The sequence below is a fragment of the Emys orbicularis genome, chromosome 13 (assembly GCF_028017835.1).
Source record: "Emys orbicularis isolate rEmyOrb1 chromosome 13, rEmyOrb1.hap1, whole genome shotgun sequence".
NCBI lineage: Eukaryota > Metazoa > Chordata > Testudines > Emydidae > Emys > Emys orbicularis.
The window spans coordinates 12173413-12194936 of NC_088695.1; the positions used below are offsets into that span (position 1 = coordinate 12173413).

Genomic DNA, 21524 nt, shown 5'->3' on the forward strand with positions numbered 1-21524 from the left:
TTCATGTTCTCTGTGTGTATATATCTTCCTATTGTATTTTCCACTGCATGCATCCAATGAAGTGGGTTTTAGCCCATGAAAGCTTATGCCTAAATAAATTTGTTAGTCTCTAATGTGCCACAAATACTCCTCGTTCTTTTTTTCAATCAACGAGAGCACCTTTCCTCTTATCCCATAACAGCTTACTTTGCCTAAGAGCCTTTGGTGAGGGACCTTGTCAAAGACTTCCTGGAAATCTAAGTATACTATATCCACTGGATCCCCTTGGTCCACATGCTTGTTGACACCTTCAACGAATTTTAGTAGATTGGTGAGGCATGATTTCCCTTTACTAAAACCATGTTGACTTTTCCTCAACAAATTATGTTCATCTATATGTCTGACAATATTGTTCTTTATTATAGTTTCAACCAGTTTGCCCAGTACTGAAGTCAGGCTTACAGGTCTGTAATTGTTGGAATCACCTCTGGAGCCCTTTTAAAAATTGGCGTCACATTAGTTATCCTCCAGTCATCTGGTACAGAAGCTGATTTAAATGATAGGTTATAGACTACAGTTAGTAGTTCTTCAATTTCACATTTGAGTTCCTTCAGAACTCTTGGGTGAATACCATCTGGTCCTGGTGACTTATTGCTGTTTAATTTATCAATTTGTTCCAAAAACTCCTCTAATGAAACCTCAATTTGGGACAGTTCCTCAGATCTCTCACCTAAAAAGAATGGCTCAGGTTTGGGAATCTCCCTCACATCCTCATCTGTGAAGACTGATGCTGTCATAAATATAAAGGGAAGGGTGAGAACCTTTATGTATGCAGTAACATAAAATCCCTCCTGGCCAGAGTACAGAATCACTTATGTTTAAGGGGTTAATCAGTTCAATTAAGCTAGTTGGCACCTGACCAGAAGGACCAATGGGGAAAGAAGATATTTTCAAATCTGCAGGGGTGGGGGCGGTTTTGTTTGTGCTCTCTTTGTTTGTTCTCACTTGGGACACAGAGAGAGAGACCAAGCAGGTAAATCAGCTCCTAAAAAGATACCTGAAATGATGCATGTAAAATTTCAGAAATTGTAAGTAAAGGCAAGGAAATGCATTAGATTATCTTTTGTTTTAGCTTGTGAATTTTCCCTATGCTAAGAGGTAGTTTTATTCCTTTTTTTTTTGTAAATGTGAAGTTGAGTCCAGAGGGGAGTCCTCTGTGTTTTAAATCTTTTATTACACTGTAAAGTTACTCTCTATCCTGATTTTGCAGGTGTGATTCTTTTACTTTTTCCTTTATAATAAAGCTATTCTTTTAAGAACCGGATTGATTTTTAGTGTCCTAAAAACCAAAGGGTTTGGTCTGTGCTCACTTTGTTAACCTATTGGTTAGTACATTATTCTCAAGCCTCCCCAGGAAAGGGGGTCAAGGGGCTTTGGGGGATATTTTGGGAAAATAGAGACTCCAAGTGGTCCTTTTCCTGAATCTTTGTCTAAATCACTTGGTGGTGGAAGCAATACCATCCAAGGACAAGGAAAGGATTTGTGCCTTGGGGAAGTTTTTAATCTAAGCTGGTATTTATAAGTTTAGGGGATCTTTCATGCGGGTCCTCACATCTGTACCCCAGAGTTCAGAGTGGGGAGGAAACCCTGGCAGATGCAAAGAAAACATTTAGTTTCTCTGCAATGGGCTTAATGTCCTTGAGTGCTCCTTTATTGTTTGCCTGAGTCTGAAGAGAGCCTGAGACAATGGCTCTGGGAGCAGGGAGTGAACTCCCAGCCCCACTGCTCTGGCCGACTCCACCAACCCCACCCCAGCAGGCTGCTCTGTGTGCTGGGGGACAGGAAGAGCACAGCAGTCCCAACCCCCTCACCCAAGCAGAAACACCCTGGCTGGGGAAGTAAGGACTGGGGGGACCATGACTGCCCCCTGGCTTTCTGTGGGCACCTACCTAATCCCAAGGAGTTGGAGGAGAGTCACCTGCTCCTCTTCTGGTACTGACCAGGGGTCCCATGCCATTGTCCCAGCCTCTCTTTGAAGCCCCCCAACCCCATGCATGGCCCTGGAATGTCTGAATCCAGCCCTGAGAGTCAGCAGAGCTTTATGGGACAAAATGTGCCTCTTTCCACAGGCTCCTGGGAACAGCCCAGTTCAGAGCTCTGACTCCTGGAGGGACCAGCACCAACTGCTGAAGAGGGAGGGACAGGAACACCCCCCCCCCCGCCAGTGGACAATTCTGCACTGACCTCCATGTCAGGGAGGTTTCCTGTGAGTTAATGGCTAGCTGGAGACCTGCACCATGCAGTTTAAAACATTCTCTGATCTAATGTAACCATGAAGGCTATTGTGATCCATGCCAATGTCTCACCCTGCTGGTCATTTTGCCTCTGCAATACCTTGTTGAAGTGAGTTCCCCAGGTTAGCTGTGTGCTGGTTGGCAGTGGGCAGAGGCCACCCTGGAAATACTGTTCAGAAAAGGGGCTGGGCCAGGCAGAGGAAGGAGGAGAGCAGGGATGGAAGGAAGTGGTGGCCAGGGCTTGCCTATGGGGAGAAGTAGGAGAGAATGGACAGGTGTTGGGAGCCAGGGGTCTGTGGCTGTTCCCTGGAGCTAAGGCCATGTCTGGGGACTGGGGCTGAGCAGAGGAGAGGACTGGTGGTCAGAAGAGGGGACTGGTGAGCAGAGGGGTTAAGCAGGGATCTCTGAGGAAGCTGAGTCAGGAACTCTGGGTGAGGAATTGACTCTCAGCCATGGGAGAGGGGAATCTCAAAGAACAGGTGCTAAGAGGGTCTGTGGGGTGGGGATTGTGAGAGGGGTGGGAGAAGATTAAGGGCTCTGGGTGTTTGCTTGGGGGTCTGGGCTAGGTGAGGGAGAGGGAGGGAAACACTCAGGATCTACGGTAAGATGGGTTCAGTAGGTGAATCATGGATCATCTCTAAATAAACATTTCTTTATAAATTTTTCATCCAGTCTCAATTATTATCCCTCAGATTTTGGTAAAGAGAGGCAGAGAGAGTTGAGGTAACATAGCTGCATATCTGGGCTTAGATCACAGGAGATCTTAGCATCTTGATCTCCTTCTCTAGATGCCTGGCTGTACTAGTTATCTTTACAGGCTGGGAATCTCAAGGGCATCTAAGGGAGTTAGGAGCCCAAGATGTACATGCCTTACTGCCATAGGCTCCTTTGCAAATCCCAGGCACCATTTTCTGAAATTCAGCAGAAGCCCAGGCCTTGGAAGTTAACAAGAAACACAGGGCCAGGATAACAAAGGAGTTTAGGCACCTAAAGAAGGAGATAGCTGCCTATTGGGATTTACAATAGCATCTAAACAGGTTAAGCTCCTCACTCCCACTGAATGACCATGGGACTTAGCCACCTAGCTCATTTAGGAGCATTGATAAATCCCCGTAGGTGCCTGTCTCCATCTTTGTGATCCTGGCCCACAGATAATACAGAAGCAGGGCTGGAATCAGGGAACGCTGGGGGAGATCGTAGGCCCCGTGCTAGGTGGGGTTGAGACTTGAGGGACAGAATGGCTCTTTTGGCTTTATCACCTAGGCATCTATGCACGTGCCTCTGGGCCTCTGCTGCTGAGCTGTGCAGGGCTCCAAGGAGTGAGTCCCGCTAGCCCTTATGAAATAGACATGAATAAATCACCTTCCTGCAGCATCAGTCCTTTAATGCCAGCGATGCTCAATGCCAGCTACACACAGCTCATCTGCAGAGAGCAACAGGTTTGAGACTAGTTCTGGTTGTGCAGTCTCAAAATGAAGAGGGAAAGGATTCTCAGATGCATGTGCCTTTAGCTTCTAGATTCTGGTACATAGATGGATACTGACAAAGGATCCTGGTGCTGGACCAAATGGATCATCGGTTGGGAAAAAATCCACAAAGATCAGTACAGTAAGTTTGCTATTTCAATTAAATATGTTTGGGAATCAACATACCGGGGGAAATTAAGATGAGAAATATGAATTACGGTATGAACTCATTAAGACTTTTACTCTCAATTTTATTGGATACCTGCTGCTGATTGGAATGTTTCCACCCTTCAGGAAAAATTTGACTTTTCACTGAAAACCAAAAATCCATCCCAACCCCCCCCCCCCCCCGCCCAATTTTTGGCAAATGAAAACTTTCTGCTGAAAAGTGGTGGATTTTTTGTAATCACAAAACCAAAAATGTTTTGTTTTTGAGTTTTCGATTACTTTACAAACCAATCACAAAATGTTTGGAGAAAAGCAGACAGATTCTGAGATTTGTTGTGGTTTAGCTGAAAACCCACTCGCCATTAAAAAGAACACAGCCGAAAATTTCCAACCAGCCTTAAACTTTAAATGAATTGGGGAACATTAATATTGCCTGATAAGACCTTAATTTCAAACCATTTATTCTATTGCATCTGTGTGATTTCTCTTTCAAAGTGATAGTCATGAGGAGGTAACAACTGAATGACCAGTAAAGTTGACAGGGCACAGACTGTTTTATACAGACTAGCCCCTTTAAACCCTGGGATAGAGTTGAACCAAGCAGCCAAACCCTGTCTATCCTGACACCATTCAAGGACATACAGGAGATCACTGGGAGCAGAACTGAGAGCTCCTGTCCTAGCTCCACACTGCTGCCGACTGAATGTAAATGGCTGTGTAGAACTTACACGTACCAAGACATGGGGCCATGTTTCCAAATGTATTTAGGTGCCTAGTGGGATTTTCAGAAGCACCTAGGAGCTCACAACTCATTGATATCAAGGGGTGTTGAGGGCCCTGATGCTATTGAGAATCCCACTGGGTACATCAATACCTTTAAAAATCTGCCCCACAACCCCTCTCAGAAAGCCCTTACGGTCTTAGTAGACAGAGCAGAGGAAGGGAGGAAGGGACGGGAAACAGAGGCAGAAAGAGGGGAAATGTCTCTGCCAGTGACCTGCTGTGTGACCTTAGGCTAGTCAAGAGTAGAGTAAAAGTGTCCTGACAACCCCTTCACCACACAGCACAGAGTAAATGATACAACATAGCATGACAGAGGGATGCTGCTAGTCCATTGTTACACACAGGCTGAAGTGCAGCTGGGAGTTGGTGCCATAAATCAGTTTGGAAGCAGGCAGCAGGCCATCTAGGCAAAGAGATTAGGGTAGAAAAATCGAAGATGAGCTGCTACTTATGATGCTGGGTGAGTCCACATTATATTGCACTGGAAAGTGGGAATCAGGCAGTGTTGGCATTTTCTGTTTCATAGCTGAGCGGTGAGCTTGGTGATGGTCAAATTATTTGGAAGAATTGTTGGGTTTGGATTGTACTTTGTTCCGTCCTTCATACTGCATTTTAACAAGCCACACCTTGGGCCAAATCCTCAGATGGGGTAAAGTAACGAAGCTCCATTGACTTTAAAGGAGTCGACCCAATTTACACTAGTTGTGATAACGTAACTGACTGATTGTCATAACGGGACTGATTGATTGTCAGATGCGAGGAGCACTAAAAACACCTAATCACTGGAAGTGATAAGTGCTGTGCACCTTTGACATTCATATAATAAGATATTAGAGAAAGGGGAAAAGGGCCATTCCCTCTGTTGCTCTAATTCTGACCATTGTACCCCTACAGCCAGCACACCGTGTGCTGAGGAAGAAAATGTCCAACCGAACCGCGGTGACTGAATTCCTTCTCCTGGGATTCTCTGATGTTCAGGAGCTGCAGATTTTACACTTTGTGGTGTTTCTAGTCCTTTACCTGATATCCCTGATGGGGAACCTTCTCATCATCACAGCCATAGCCCTTGACCACCACCTTCACACCCCCATGTACTTCTTCCTGATGAATCTGTCCATCCTAGACCTTGGCTCCATCTCTGTCACCATCCCCAAATCCATGGTCAATTCCCTCATGAACACCAGATCGATTTCTTATTCTGGATGTGTTGCTCAAGTCTTTCTTATCTTCTTCTTCGCTTCAGCAGATTTTGCCATACTGACCGTCATGGCATACGACCGATACATTGCCATCTGCCAACCACTGCATTATGAGACAGTGATGAACAGGAGAGCTTGTATCCAAATGGCAGCCAGTGCCTGGATCAGTGTCATTCTCTACTCTGCAGTGCACACTGGAAACACGTTTGCAATATCCTTCTGTGGCGGTAACGTGGTGGATCAGTTCTTCTGTGAAGTTCCTCAGCTACTCAAGCTCGCCTGCTCTGACTCAGACCTCAGTGAAGTCAGGTTTCTCATATTTAGTGTGTGCTTAGGCTCAAGCTGCTTTGTTTTCATAATTGTTTCATATGTTCAGATCTTCACCACAGTGCTGAGAATTCCCTCTGAACAGGGCCGGCATAAAGCCTTTTCCACCTGCCTCCCTCACCTCATTGTCGTCTCCTTGTTTATTTGCACTGGGACCTTTGCCTACTTAAAACCCACCTCCAGCTCTCCATCAATTCTAAATCTCTTTGTGGCTGTTCTCTATTCTGTGTTTCCACCAATGATAAATCCAATCATCTACAGCATGAGAAACAAGGAGCTCAAAGGTGCACTGAGTAAACTGATACGTTGGAGGTTATTCTCTAAGAATAAAATGTCCTTATTTCTCCTTCAGTAACAATTTCATTCTGTGTTTCTTTATAAATATAATCAGCTGATGACATTATTGCCTCCATGAGAAAATACTGTGCAATTTGTTTATGCAGAATTGGGTATTTACACTAGAAAAATCCAGACAAACGTGACTCAAGAAAAAAGAAGTTACTATAGGTTTACACCAATGTAAATAAGATCGGAATCTGTCTATCATATACTGCTACCCATCACCATACTATCTGAGCACCTTGGCCATAAAATCAGTAGCCATAGCAAAGTCTGTAGTGAAATCTCTGGCTTATTTTTTTGGGATAAAAACTCTGATTGAGGTATCAATGCATTTTGCTTAACTGGTTGGTTTGTTTCTTTGTTTCAGGAGGTTGTGGAGGTGGGAAGGCATGGGGAGATGGTGAGTATTCGGTTAGATGGGATTTTCAATGTTTGTCCTCTCTTGGAAGTGGCAATATGTCATCTCTCTGATGGGGTTTTCTAAGTGAGCTGAAGGTTTGCTCCCCTTTAAAAATAAAAGGGTACAAAAGAGGTTTCTGCTTGGCTGAGTTCCTCCAGAAATGATTATGTGTATACTGTTGGGGTATTATTGTATTATTAATGATATGTTCGAAAAATAACAATCTCAGTTAGGTATCTTTTCCATTATTTTTACGTAAATGAATATGTAAACCTGTCATTCTTTCTATAGTGGAAAGTCCCCTGAGTTTCCTAAAGAAAATCTGACTCAGGATAATGAGGTCAAATCTGTATTCAATGGAAGCCACTAGGGTTTAGCCCATTACTTCAAGGAGATCAGGATTTGGCCAATAGTCTCTATACACAAGGATTCAGATTTGGCTGACAGCACCCTGGAGAAAGTGAGTGTGACAGAGAGGTAAGGGTCAGATTTCCCAACTCAGCTAGACCAGTATGAATGCAGAGTAGACCCAATAACATCATAAGTTTACTACTAATGAGGTTCTGGCCCAAAGTCATTGGGCAGCACTCAGTAGGGACATGAACACTCGTGTAAGTTTCTTGTCTGGGGTCGTTTTGTTCTAACCTTGGTGTAAGTGGAAAAGTGCCATCCTTGCACTGATCTGGTGTTCCATACACCATCCCATGTAGATCTATTCACATCCAAACTGAGAAAGGATCTCTGAAGTTGGCCTGTTATTAGTATTAGAATATCATCTTTGTGCATGGTTGTGTACACTACATATGATAGACAAAAGCAGAGTATGTGATTAGATAGAGAGACAGACAGACAGGACATTTCCTCATCCTAACACACAACATCATTTAGTCATAATGATAGATTTCTATTTGATTGTGAATTATGTTAACTAGCTCGCTAAATAATGAAATTATTGTGTAAATTATTGTGTTTCTTTTCCTGTTAATGATTGTCTATGTCCAGATCATGATTTTCTTATAAGTACTCCTTATTAAACATTATTTAACAAAGATTTTTATGGCTATAGCTTACTGTGTCATTTACAAACAGTTCATCCTAAAATACTCAGCGTTTGAACTTTGAGCTGTTTTGACTGGATACATTTTTAACATGCTCTCTTTTGCTTCTCTGAACAAATGGAAGTATCATACTTTGGATCCTTAAAAATGGGGAATGATCTCCTGGTCAGTGAAAAGGGAAGAAGTCTAATTTGGTTAAGGCAAATTGTATAGATTGTGAATAGGGAATAAGGAAGAGGGAAGGTCTGTGATTGTTGTCAAGTGCAGAAGACGGTGGGTGTTGAAGGGCAAAGAGGTCTATGGCTGGTTCTGCTGGAGAATGTTTTGGTGGGTGAATGGAGGATAATCTTATCATTAGTAGAGGGCAGAGGACTCTATGGATGGTGAAGGACAGATTTGTCTGGTTAGTGGAGGGCAGAAAAGTCTACAGCTGGTTGAAGGAGGAGAATGGTCTAGTTGACTGATGGGGGAAATTCTGCCATTGGTTAATGGTGAAAAATTACAATGTGTTAATGGGAGAGTTTAATGCTGAAGGAAGGAGAATGTTACCCAGGATGAATGGGTGAGGATTTGGTGGACCAAGTCAGTGTATTTTGCATATATTCTTACAATACTGGGCAGAGGTCTAGCGTTTGGGCTTTCTTATGAGTCCAAATGAACAAATAGCACAAATATTGCTGCCACTTGATTTTACGGCATTTCTGAGAACTTGCAAGGAGTCTCCAGACTTGAAGCTGTGGGTCTCGCGAGGAACAGCACAAATTCAGCTCTTATGTAAACTGGCAGGGCAATGTTACCTACATTACAGCTGTGCCCTCTGACACCAGTATTGGATTTGGCTCACTGAGTGTTACAGCACTGGTAGTACCCCATTTCAATAGAGGGGGGAGTCATTCTTCCACTCTTGCTGGCTTCTTTCAATAATTAGGATTCCGGGACCTGGTGTGTCAGTGACTTTAGACAGCACACTGATGAATGGAGGAGAGAGAGAGAGATCATCATTGACGAGTGCTTGCATAGAGAAAGGATCCAGTGCCCCGTCCATGTCATCAGTGTTAGGGGTATTCTGATGTGAGGCTCCCACAATCATTCCATTTGAAGCTGTTCAGTTCTGGATAAATAATTGTTAGGTTTTTCTGATTTCTTTATGGTGGCCTGTATGAAATGCACTGGGGATCTTTGTCCAGTTCCTAGAGGATGTCTCCCCATCGCACTAATATCAACATTACTGGCCATAATTTGCACCCTTGTGGTCCATTACTAAGAAATCATGCAGGGATATGGAGAAGGGAATCTCCTTTTATGTACAGAAAGGGTCTTTCCAGGGAAGGGTAGAGGCACATTTCCAGAGAGTGTTGAGTGGGGGAAGATTGCAGAGCTGCCACTTGGTCTTCTGTCTGCTTTGTTTTGTTCTATGACCAGAGGAGTGTTAATGTGACACTTCATCTTGAATGGTACCTGGAATATGTGCTAACTACTTATGCTAAACTATCTGTTCTACCTCATATTTAGCTGCGACACTGTGGCCTTGTCTACATTACACAGTTTTGTCGACAAAAGGCAGCTTCTGTCAAAGATACAGTGGTGATGTACACACTGCAATTCTTAGCCCACTGATGTAACTCTCCTGCTACGCCAGCATAATAAAACCACCTTGATGAGGGGCGTGGAGTTTTTTGCGACATAGATAGAGCGACACAGTGTCAGTGTAGATACTACATTCCTTACATCAGCATAAAATGGCCTTCAGGAGGTACTCCACAATGTCCACCGTGACTGCTCTATTCACCGTTTTGAACCCTGCTACCCTGCATCCAGCTACACTGGCGTGCGCCCCTTCCCTTTCAAAGCCCCAGGAAGTTTTGAAATTGCTCTTCCTGTTTGTTTGGTGTGGAGAGCTCACATAGCTACTGCCCAGCTGAGCATGCTGGCTCCCTGCAGCAAACACATTCCTGCCTGGACTGCATGAGAGGGGGTGGATCTCCTGGGTTTGTGGGGAAAGAGGGCTGTGGGTCTGTGGCTGGGTCTGTGGGGATAAATCACTGTAGGGAGGCAGTGGGAGATAATCACATGGACCTCCCTACACTCCCCCCACCATTGTTTCCCCCAGTAATTGAAATGGGGGGGGGGTTGGAATATTCAGGGGGGTGAGGGCAAACTAAGGTTGAGACTGTTAGTGCAAAGGTGGGCTGTATGACAACATAGTAAAAACAGAAAAATGTTTCATGACCATTTTATTAGATTTAACTCATGTTTTAAAATCATCATAAAAATTAAAGTTGGCTACTCAAGCCTAATAGGAAGCACAGCATCAACATCCGTCTTAGTTTTTTGCACTCTTTGGTGTCTTCTTGTGTGTCTGTTACTTCCAGTCCTTCATGACATGCTCATGATCAGGCAGAAGGCGACTTCTTTTAGTAAACAAAATTCTATTTAATGAGGAAAAAGAACACTCAACTGTAGCTGTTGTCACTGGGAGTAGCAAGAGATGAATTACTACATCTTTCATCCCAGGAAACATAGCACAAAAATTGGGTCAAACCACTAGTGATGATAAAGAAGTTGAAGTTAAATCTTCATTCATTCGTCGTATCATATTACACTCTGTGTTCAAGTTCTCTATTCTGTCCTGATCACATGGCAACCCCATTGCTGGTAGTGCCTCACTCCACTCAACTGTTGGTGTTTTATAAGACAGGCATCTCCAAAAATGACGTGGAGGTTGATAGAATCCAGAAATTGCTACTGTAGATTTGTAAGAATCAAGTCTGTGTACTTTTTCAGCTGGCTTAACAAACACTTCTTGTCCTCTTCACTTAAGGAGTCAATATAAGTACCTTCATTAGTCAACTTCTGAACTGAAGTCTTTGCTTCTTCCAGTACATTTTCAGTGGATATCTGTGATTGATCCAAGGGTAGCTTCTATTGCTGGACAAAGATCTACTACTGTAGCAGCAGATGCCTGGATGTCATTGTATAATGGTGGTTACCAAGTGGTTTTAACAGGAGACTTACAAGAGAGAGAATTGCAATAGTCTTCTCTGAACATAGTAGCAAAAGTAATCCACCATCCTCACTACTTAGATCCGTCCTATCTCGGTGGATACTTTCCAAAGCCATTAATAACAGTTGCAGTAATTTTAAGACAACAGCCGAGGATCGCTCATGAGAAAGCCAGCAGGTTTTCCCAAGTTGGACTAATTTGAACTTCAATCCCAGTGTATCTTCTCTCTGTTTCCAAGAGGTTCAGTCCTTTTGGACTCTTGCTGAAAAAAAAAAGAGTATAAAAAGCCAGCATATTTATTGCTTTTTAATGTCTTTTGAAGATTCTGCAGCTTGTACTAGCGCTTGCTGGAGTAGATGGCCTCTGCACTGTGTATAGGAGAGATTAGGGTTACACTTTTCTCTGAGAAAAGCTTGTACTCCACCATGTCTTCCAAAGATGTTTGTAGCTCCATCAAATGCACAAGCAACCATCTGTTTGAGGTTCAATTTACATGCATTTAACTCTTCTTAGATGTCCCAAATGTAGCTGATGTGTCTTCTATAACCTGAACATCTAGAATGCATCTACTGGCCTACCACAAACATCAATGACATACGCGATGACTTAATATTTGATACATAATACTTGATGCCTATTTGCACTGGTGCATTCATCAGCCATGTATGAACATATTTTGAATATGGTGAGAGAGTTCTTCACTTTTTCAACTGCTGAGACTTTCACTGTTGCACCACATGCTTCTAGAGAATCAGATGAGTTTTTTCAGAAAGATAGTGAGCATTTGCCAGTCTTGTTTGAAACCAGTGTCCAAATTCAGATTAACAAGTGATAATGCACTTAACATTGGCCTCTGATTTGCAGTGTGTGGTATGATGCAACAGCCATGTTGGTTCACATAAACTGAGTTGTGTCTCCAGCATTCTTAACAGCATCAATAAGTTCTTATAAAATTGGATTTGACAGTGACTGCCTTATAAGGCTTTCTGCATGGTGATGCAGTCCAGAGGCATGGTGTTTTGCAGCCTTTTCATACAGATTGCCAGTATTAGTTTATTTGATCAATCTGGCAAACCAAGCTCCTCCACTTGTACTATATAAATCCATGATATGCCCACATCTTGAATACTGTGTGCAGTTCTGCTTACCCCATCTCAAAAAAGATATATTAGAATTGGAAAAGGTATAGAGAAGGGCAACAAAAATGATTAGGGGTATGGAACAGATTCCATATGAAGAGAGATTAATAAGACTGGAAATTTTCAGCTTGGAAAAGAGACGACTGAGAGGGGATCAAGTATCAGAGGGGTAGCCGTGTTAGTCTGAATCTGGAAAAAGCAACAGAGGGTCCTCTGGCACCTTTAAGACTAACAGAAGTATTGGAGCATAAGCTTTCGTGGGTGAATGCCCACTTCATCAGACGCAAGTCTGATATGAGGGGATATGATAGAGGCTTATAAAATCTTGACTGATGTTGAGAATATGAAAAAGGAAGTGTTATTTACCACTTCACTTAACACAAGAACCAGGGGTCACCCAATGAAATTAATAGGCAGCAGGTTTAAAACAAACAAAAGAAAGTATTTTTTCACACAATGCACAGTCACCCATGTAACTAATTGCCAGGGATGTTGTGAAGGCCAAAATTATAACAGGGTTCAAAAAAGAACTAGATACGTTCATGGAGATTAAGTCCTTCAATGGCTATTAGCCAGGATGGGCAGGGATGCAAAACCATGCTCTGAGTGCCCCTAGTCTCTGTTTGCCAGAAGCTGGGAGTGGACAACAGGGGATGAATCACTCCATGAGTCCCTATTCTGTTCATTCCCCCTGAAGCACCTGAAATAGTCACTGTCGGAAGACAGGATACTGGGATAGATGGACCATTGGTCTGACCCAGTATGGCCGTTCTTACATAAAAATAATTATAATAATAAAAAAGTTTAGTACAGAAACACCCCAAGATAATGACCTCTTGAGATAGCGATGTTGTGAGATAACGAGCTTGGCAAATAATACATTTTAAAAATCTTGGCCTATACTCTCTCTCTCTATATATATATATATACACAGAGAGAGAGAGAGAGAGAGAGAGAGAGAGAGAGAGAGAGAGAGAGAGAGAGAGAGAGAGAGAGAGAAGTTTCCCAGTCACAAATCTAGCATTCTGGAGTGAAGTCACTAAAACATAGTCCAATGCTCTAGCCGTTGTTGTTTGTCATGCCACCATTCTTTGTACCACTGTGTCCCCAATTGCCCTGCACTGTCACCTTCTGCTGCCACCTGCCTCTGTGATATCTGCAAGTTTCTCGAGGTTCCACCCACCTCTCAGCGATTTCAGCTCTCAGTGGGGGAACCTTGCTGCCAGATGTAATGCATCCAAGGGTGCGGAAGGAATTGGCTGATGTGATTGCAGAGCCATTGGGCAGGGCCTCCCAGAGGATTCAGGGGGCCTGGGGTCTTCGGCGGTGGGGGTCCTTCCACTCTGGGTCTTCGGGGCACTTTGGCGGTGGGTCCCGCAGCGAGTGAATGACCCGCCGCCAAACTACCATCGAAGACCCGGAGCGGAAGGAACCCTCGCTGCCGAATTGCTGCCGAAGATCTAGAGTGGAAGAAGCCCTCCCTGCTGAATTGCCGCCGAAGACCTGGAGCCGAACAAGCTCTGGGTCTTTGCTCCGGGTGTGCTTGGCGGCACTGAAAGACCTGCCGCCGAAGTCCCGCCGAAAACTCTCGTGAGAGTCCCTGAAAACTCTCGTGGGGGCCCCTATGGGGCCCAGGGCCTGGGGCAAATTGCCCCACTTGCCCCCACCCTGGGCAGCCCTGCCATTGGCCATTATCTTTGAAAATTCATGGTGATTCGGGGAGGTCGGGGACGATTGGAAAAAGGCAAATATAGTGCCCATATTTTAAAAAGGGAAGAAAGAGAACCCAGGGAACTACAGAATGGTCAGCCTCACTTCACTCCCCAGAAAAATCATGGAGCAGGTCCTCAAGGAATCCATTTTGAAGCACTTGGAGGAGAGGAAGGTGATCAGGAACAGTCAACATGGATTCACCAAGGGCAAGTCATGCTAGACCAACCTGATTGCCTTTTATGATGAGATAACTGTCTCTGTGGATATGGGGAAAGCAGTGGACATGATATATCTTGACTTTAGCAAAGCTTTTGATATGGAATCCCAGAGTATTCTTGCCATCAAGTTAAAAAAGTATGGATTGGATGAATGGACTCTAAGGTGCATAGAAAGCTGACTAGATTGTCGGGTTCAATGGGTAGTGATCAATGGCTCGATGTCTTGTAGGCAGCCGGTATCAAGCAGAGTTCCCCCGGGGTTCAGTCCTGGGGCCGGTTTTCTTTAACATCTTTATTAATGATCTGGATGATGGGATGAATTGCACCCTCAGCAAGTTTGCAGATGACACTAAGCTGGGGGGAGAGGTAGATACGCTGGAGGGTAGGGATAGGGTCCAGAGTGACCTAGACAAATTGAAGGATTGGGCCAAAACAAATCTGATGAGGTTCAACAAGGACAAGTGCAGAGTTCTGCACTTAGGAAGGAAGAATCCCATGCACCGCTACATGGCTGGGCACCAACTGGCTAAGCAGCAGTTCTGCAGAAAAGGACCTGGGGATTACAGGGGACGAGAAGCTGGATATGAATCCGCAGTGTGCCCTTGTTGCCAAGAAGACCAATGACCTATTGGGCTGTATTTGTAGGAGCATTGCCAACAGATTGAGGGAAGTGATTATTCCCCTCTATTCGGCACTGGTGAGGCCACATCTGGAGTACTGCATCCAGTTTTGGTCTCCCCACTACAGAAGGTATGTGGAGAAATTGGAGAGAATCCAGCAGAGGGCAATGAAAATGATTAGGGGGCTGGGGCACATGACTTACTAGGAGAGGCTGAGGGAACTGGGATAATTTAGTCTGCAGAACAGAAGAGTAAGGGGGGGATTTGATAGCAGCCTTCAGTTACCTGAAGGGGGGTTCCATAGAGGATGGAGCTAGGCTGTTCTCAGTGTTGGCAGATGACAGAACAAGAAGCAATGATCTCAAGTTGTAGTGGGGGGGGGGGGTCTAGGTTGGATATTAGGAAAAACTAGGAGGGTGGTGAAGCACTGGAATGCGTTATCTAGAGAGGTGGTGGAATCTCCATCCTTAGAGGTTATTAAGGCCTGGCTTGACAAAGCCTTGGCTGGGATGATTTAGTTGGTGTTGGTCCTGATTTGAGCAGGGGATTGATCTAAATGACCTCCTGAGGTCTCTTCCAACCCTAATCTTCTGTTATTCTAGTGCAGGCTGGGCTGTCTTTTCCACAGAAACACTGTCCCACAGCAGGTCTAAGCTGTCAACTTTCATGGCCCCACTCCTCCAGCATCCGGCTGGCCCCGTTCTCAGATCACCATCTGGTGACCGTGACAGCCGCTCTCAGCGTGGAGAGGCCAGGGCTGGCCTATTGGCACTTTAATAACAGCTTGCTGGAAGATGTGGGCTTTGTGGCATCCTTCCGAGAGTTCTGGGATTTTCAAAATAAGGCCATCTAACTCCCTTAAGCAGCTTTGACAACAGCAACCCCCATCACTGTCTTATTGCAACTTAAGATATAGTTTGGGAGAGTCAGATTTCCATTGGTGGTAGCCCATTTGCTGATGGATTTCCTTATGGCCTCATTCACCTCTTTGTTTCTCAGAGTATATATAAGGGATTTAACCATTGGAATTAGGACCAAGTAAAAGAGAGAAAAGAATTTGTTGACCTTTATTGAAGGGTTGTCTGATGGCACCATGTAGACGATGATTTATGCTGTGTAGAACCATTGGGAACAATGGCAGTACAGGACAGATTTTTCAAAAACACCTCTAAGGATATGTCTACACAGCTGGCCGCAGTAAGCCTCCCAGCCTGTGTTGACAATTTGCCCTTCTCACAACCAGCCAAAACATCTAAGAACCAAGAAAGCTCACATCCACTCCTCTTTTCTCACCTATGCTAATCTTTCCTAGGCAACTTTCTGCCCAACATATGAAGTTGGTCCATTGTCCATTCTCCTGAGTGGTTAAGAGCTGAGAGTGCAGGAACCCCTGTGGTCAGGGTCACAAACTGAGCCCAACCGAAGGCACTGAAGCAAACTCAAATTGTTCTTCAGCTTCCTCCCTCAGAATCACAAGAGCAACACAAAGAAAACTCAAGAGGAACAAGCCTCCGCTGCTTTCATGTACCCCAGTGCCACCCTCTCAGCAGCCTACCTGCACCCTCTTCTGGGAAGGACACTCAGCTGGTAGGAGCGCTAGCATAGAACTAAAGGAGGGGTGTTGCTCCCCCTTGCTGTGAGCTGATAGCATTCTGACTCCGTGTAATGAGGCTCTGAGCTTTGCCATGTTGTTAGTTCTGTGCCCTCAGGAAGCAGCCAAAGTGCTGAACCCCCGCTGCTTCTCTTGGTCCCCTGGGAACATGGTGTTTGTACAGCAGCTGTAAGCCCTTCTTTCCTGTCTTTGTCTTCCTTGGCTACCCAGGCCCCTTCCCCAAAAATGGTTTAATCAGACACTGGAGGGGCCTAAGGCCCTGCAGGTTTCCCTCACCCACCTCCTAAGACAAACAGTCATTTCCTTATCTGACATTCCTGGAGCCGCACATCCTTGGAGGAGTTTTACCCCTGGGAGATCTGATTCCCTGCAAAAATATGTGTCTGGCGGTTGGTGGGGGACTGTCTTGTCTGCCCCCTGTTTGGGAGCTGGGATGCTTTTTTGGAATCTCCCTCACTGGATGAGTGCAACAGCACCTCCTCCTGGTGGGAGAATCCTAAATTCCACCCTCCCGCAAAGGTTTCTCTGAGCAGCTGCTAGATGAACCCCACATCTCTGGTCTAGACACCAGCAGCTAACCAGCCTTGTAACAGGCCCTGTTTGCTAGCTGGAGAGCGAAGGAACCAGGAAAGAAGGCAAATGTCAGAGAATGAATCTCAGCTCGCAAAGAAACTTCCTTAGGGCTCCTGCTGCACCATCTGTGCCTTTGAAAAGGCTTTAGGGATGACCTGACTAGCTCAGTTGGTAGAGCATGGGATTCTTAATTTCACAGTTGTTGGTTCAAGCCTCATCCTGGGTGCTTGATCTTGCAGCCTTAGGGTATGTCTACATTGCAAAATTAGGTCAAATTAATAGAAGCTGATCTTTAGAAAATGATTTTATACCATCCATTGTGTATGTCCCCTTTCTCTAGTCACTACTGACTGCTCTACTTGCTATCATTTAAGGTCGCGATTCTTAAGGGAGTCTTAGGGAGTTAGAAGCCCAAGATGTACATGTGTTACTCCCTTTCAGGGCCGGCTCTAGGCACCAGCAAAACAAGCTGGTGCTTGGGGCGGCACATTTTTAGGGGCGGCATGGCCGGCGCCAGAATGCCGCCCCTAAAAATGTGCCCCGGCCGCCCTAGCTCACCGCCGCTACTGCCGCTCACGTGCCGTGGCACAAGAAACAGCTGATTCGCGCGCCGCTGCTCCCCCTCCCTCCCAGGCTCTCAAACCTGGGAGGGAGGAGATCCCGAGCGGCTGCGGCAAGCGAAACATCTGATGCGCACGCCGCTGCTCCCCCTCCCTCCCAGGCTCTCAAACCTGGGAGGGAGGGGGAGATCCCGAGCGGCGGTGGCGCGCGAAACAGCTGATTCGTGCGCCGCTGCTCACCCTCCCTCCTAAGTTTGAGAGCCTGGGAGGGAGGGAGGGGGAGACTCCGAATGGCCACGGCGCGCGCGCCGCTTCTCCCCCTCCCTCCTAGGCTTGAGAGCCTGGGGGGAGGAGGCAGGGCTGGGGATTTGGGGAAGGGGCGGAGCTGAGGCGGGGCTGGGGGTGGGGTAAGAAAAAACTGGGGGGGGGGGGCAAAATTGTTTCTACTTGGGGCGGCAAAAATCCTAGAGCCGGCCCTGCTCCCTTAGGCTCCTTTGCAAATCCCTGCCTTCATTTTCTGAAATTGCAAAGAAGCGCAGGGCTTGGAAGTCAACAGAAAAGTTGCAGTGCCAGGATTACAAAGGGGCTTGGGCACCTAAAGAAGCTGATAGGTGCCTACTGGGATTAACAATAGCACCAACAGTTTAGACACCCAACTCCCATTGAATGCCCATGGGATTTAGCCACTTATCTCACATAGGAGCTTTGATAAATCCCAGTCAGTGCCTGTCTCCATCTAATTACATGCCTAAATCCATTTGTAATCCTGGCCTACAGATAACACAGAAGTTGGGCAGGAATCAGGGAACCTGGGGAGATCGTAGGCCCTGTGCTAGGCAGGGGATCAGATTAGAGGATCAGAAGGACACTTTTGGCTTTATCACCAAGGCATCTATGTACTTGCCTCTGGGCCTTTGCTGCTGAGCTGTGCAGGGCTCCTGGGAGTGAGTCCCACTAGCCCTTAGGAAATAGAAGTGGATAAATCACCTTCCTGCAGCATGGGTCCTTTAATGCCAGTGCAAATCAAAGCCAGCTACACACAGATCGCCTGCAAAGAGCAACAGGTCTGAGTCTAGTTCAGTCACAGAGTGAGTGGTGAAATGGCGTACAGATACCAGTGCCTTTAGCTTCTAGTTTGTGTTATATAGATAGATATTGACCAAAGAATCCTGGTGCTGGATGACTGAAAGCGTCATATATTGGGAAAAAAATCCACAAAGATCAGCACAGTAAGTTTGTTATTTCAATTAACAATATACAGGGGAAATCATACGGGGGAAATTCAGATGATAAATATGAATTAGAATATGAACTTGTTAAGACTTTACTCTCATTTTAATCAATTATCTACTGCTGAGAGGAATTTTTCTGCCTCTCAGGAAAAGGTTGACATTTCACTGAAAATGCAAAATCAATTTATTTACTTTTTAATTTTTGGCAAATGAAAACTTTCTACTGAAAACTCGATTTTTTTTATCACAAAACCAAAAATGTTTGTTTTTTTGAGTTTTCAGATTCTTTACACAATAATCCCAAAATGTTTGAGAAAAGCAGACAGATACTGAAATTTGTTGTTGTTTAGCTAAAAAACCAATGTCCATTATAAAAGATACATCTAAAAATTTCCAACCTGTCTTAAACTTTAAATTAATTGGGGATCATTAATATTCTCTGATGAAGCATAAATTTCAAGTCCATTTATTCTATTGCATCTGTGTGATATCTCTTTCAAAGTGATAATTGTAAGAAGGTAACAAGTGAATAACTGTGTTTTATACAGACTAACCCCTTTTAACCCTGTGTTAGAGTTGAACCAAGCAGCCAAACCCTGTCTATCCTGACACCGTTCAAGAACATACGGGAAATGACTGGGAGTAGAACTCAGAGCTCCTGTCCTAGCTCCACACTGCTGCTGGCTGAGTATAAACGGTGCAAATGGATGTGCAGAACTTACACATAACAAGACATGGGGCCATGTTTCCAGAGGTATTTTGGCACCTAGTGGGATTTTCAAAAGCACCTAGGAGCTTATAACTTGTTAATTTCAAGGGTTGTTGGGGACCTAGATGTTTTGAGAACCCCACTAGGTGCCTGAATACCTTTACAAATCTGCCCCACAGACTCTCTCCAAAAGCCTTTACAGTCCTAGTTGACACTGCAGAGAAAGGCAGAGAGGGGAAACAGAGGCAGAAAGAGGGGAAATGACTGGCCGAAGGTCACACAGCAGGTCACTGGCAGAGACAAGAGTAGAGCCCAAGTGTCCTGACAACCCTTGCACTGCACAGCACAGAATAAACGACACAACATAGCGGTGATGGAGGGATGCTGCTAGTCCATTGTTACAGGCATTTAAAATGTGTTGGCATTTTAGTCTATCTGTTTCATAGCCAAGCTGTGAGCTTGGTGATGGTCGCAACAGAGGGACCTCCTTTGGACGATTTTTTGGGTTTGGATTGTACTCTGTTCCAATCTTCATACTGCATTTTAACAAGCCACATCTTGGGCCAAATCCTCAGATGGGGTAAAGTAATGAAGCTCCATTGACTTTAAAGGAGCTGACCCAATTACACTAATTTGATAACAGGACTGATTGCTTGTCAGATGCGAGAGCACTAACAACACCTAAACATTGTAAGTGACGAGTGCTGTGCATCTTTGACATTCATATAATGAGATATTAGAGAAAGGGGAATCAGGGCTATTCCCTGTATCACTCTAATCCTGACCATTGTCTTTCTCATTCCTTCCACAGCCGTCACACAGCATACTGAGGAAGAAAATGTCCAACCAAACCGCCGTGACCGAATTCCTTCTCCTGGGATTCTCTGATGTTCGGGAACTGCAGATTTTACACTTTGTGGTGTTTCTAGCGCTTTACCTTTTATCGCTGGTGGGGAATCTTCTCATCTTCATAGCCATAGCCCTCAACCACCAACTTCACACCCCCATGTACTTCTTCCTGATGAATCTGTCCATCCTAGACCTCGGCTCCATCTCTGTCACCATCCCCAAATCCATGGCCAATTCCCTCATGAACACCAGATCGATTTCTTATTCTGCATGTGTTGCCCAAGTCTTTCTCTTTGCCTTCTTTGCTTCAGCAGATTTTGCCATCCTGACCATCATGGCATACGACCGATATGTCGCCATCTGCCAACCACTGCACTATGAGACAGTGATGAACAGAAAAGCTTGTGTCCAAATGGCTGCCAGTGCCTGGATCAGTGTTTTTCTCTACTCTGCAGTGCACACTGGAAACACGTTTGCAATATCCTTCTGTGGAGGCAACATGGTGGATCAGTTCTTCTGTGAAATCCCCCAGCTACTCAAGCTCGCCTGCTCTGACTCAGACCTCAGTGAAGTCGGGATTCTCGTCTTTAGTGTGTGCTTAGCCTCAAGCTGCTTTGTTTTCATAATTGTGTCATATGTTCAGATCTTCACCACAGTGGTGAGAATCCCCTCTGAGCAGGGCCGGCATAAAGCCTTCTCCACCTGCCTCCCTCACCTCATTGTGGTCTCCTTGTTTATTTGTACTGGGACCTTTGCCTATTTGAAACCCACCTCCAGGTCTGGATCTAGTGGTGGCTGTTCTCTATTCTGTCCTGCCACCAATGATGAATCCGATCATCTACAGCATGAGAAACAAGGAGCTCAAAGGTGCACTGAGTAAACTGATAGGTTGGAGGTTATTCACTGAGAACAAAATGTCCATATTTGTCCTTCAGTAACAATTTCATTCTTTGTTTCTTTATATAATCAGCTGATGACATTATCGCCTCCATGACAAAATACTGTTCAATCTGTTTATGCAGAATTGGGTATTTACACTAGTAAAACTCCAGACAAACATGACTCAAGAAAAAAGAAGTTATTATAGGTTTACACCAATGTAAATAAGATCGGAATCTATCTATCATATACTGCTACCCATCACCATACTATCTGAACACCTTGCCCATCAAATCAGTAGCCATAGCAAAGTCCCTAGTGAGGTCTCTGGCTCTTCTTATTTTGGGGGGTAATTTCTGATTGAGGTATCAATGCATTTGTTCTTTGTATTTCTTGTTTA

The 21524-nt window shown here is 44.9% G+C and overlaps 1 protein-coding gene and 1 pseudogene across 1 annotated transcript; both read left to right on the forward strand.

Moving 5' to 3' along the window:
* Positions 1-5611: 5611 nt before the first annotated feature.
* Positions 5612-6571, forward strand: LOC135887891 (olfactory receptor 14A16-like). Its single transcript, XM_065415677.1, has one exon. It carries the CDS (start codon positions 5612-5614, stop codon positions 6569-6571), a length of 960 nt encoding a protein of 319 aa, XP_065271749.1.
* Positions 6572-20234: 13663 nt separating this feature from the next.
* LOC135887931 (olfactory receptor 14A16-like) lies at positions 20235-21183 on the forward strand (annotated as a pseudogene).
* Positions 21184-21524: the final 341 nt, after the last annotated feature.

Bases quoted from the DNA above. Each gene is read 5' to 3' on its own strand.
- LOC135887891 (XM_065415677.1), top strand. From the start codon at position 5,612: ATGTCCAACCGAACCGCGGTGACTGAATTCCTTCTCCTGGGATTCTCT.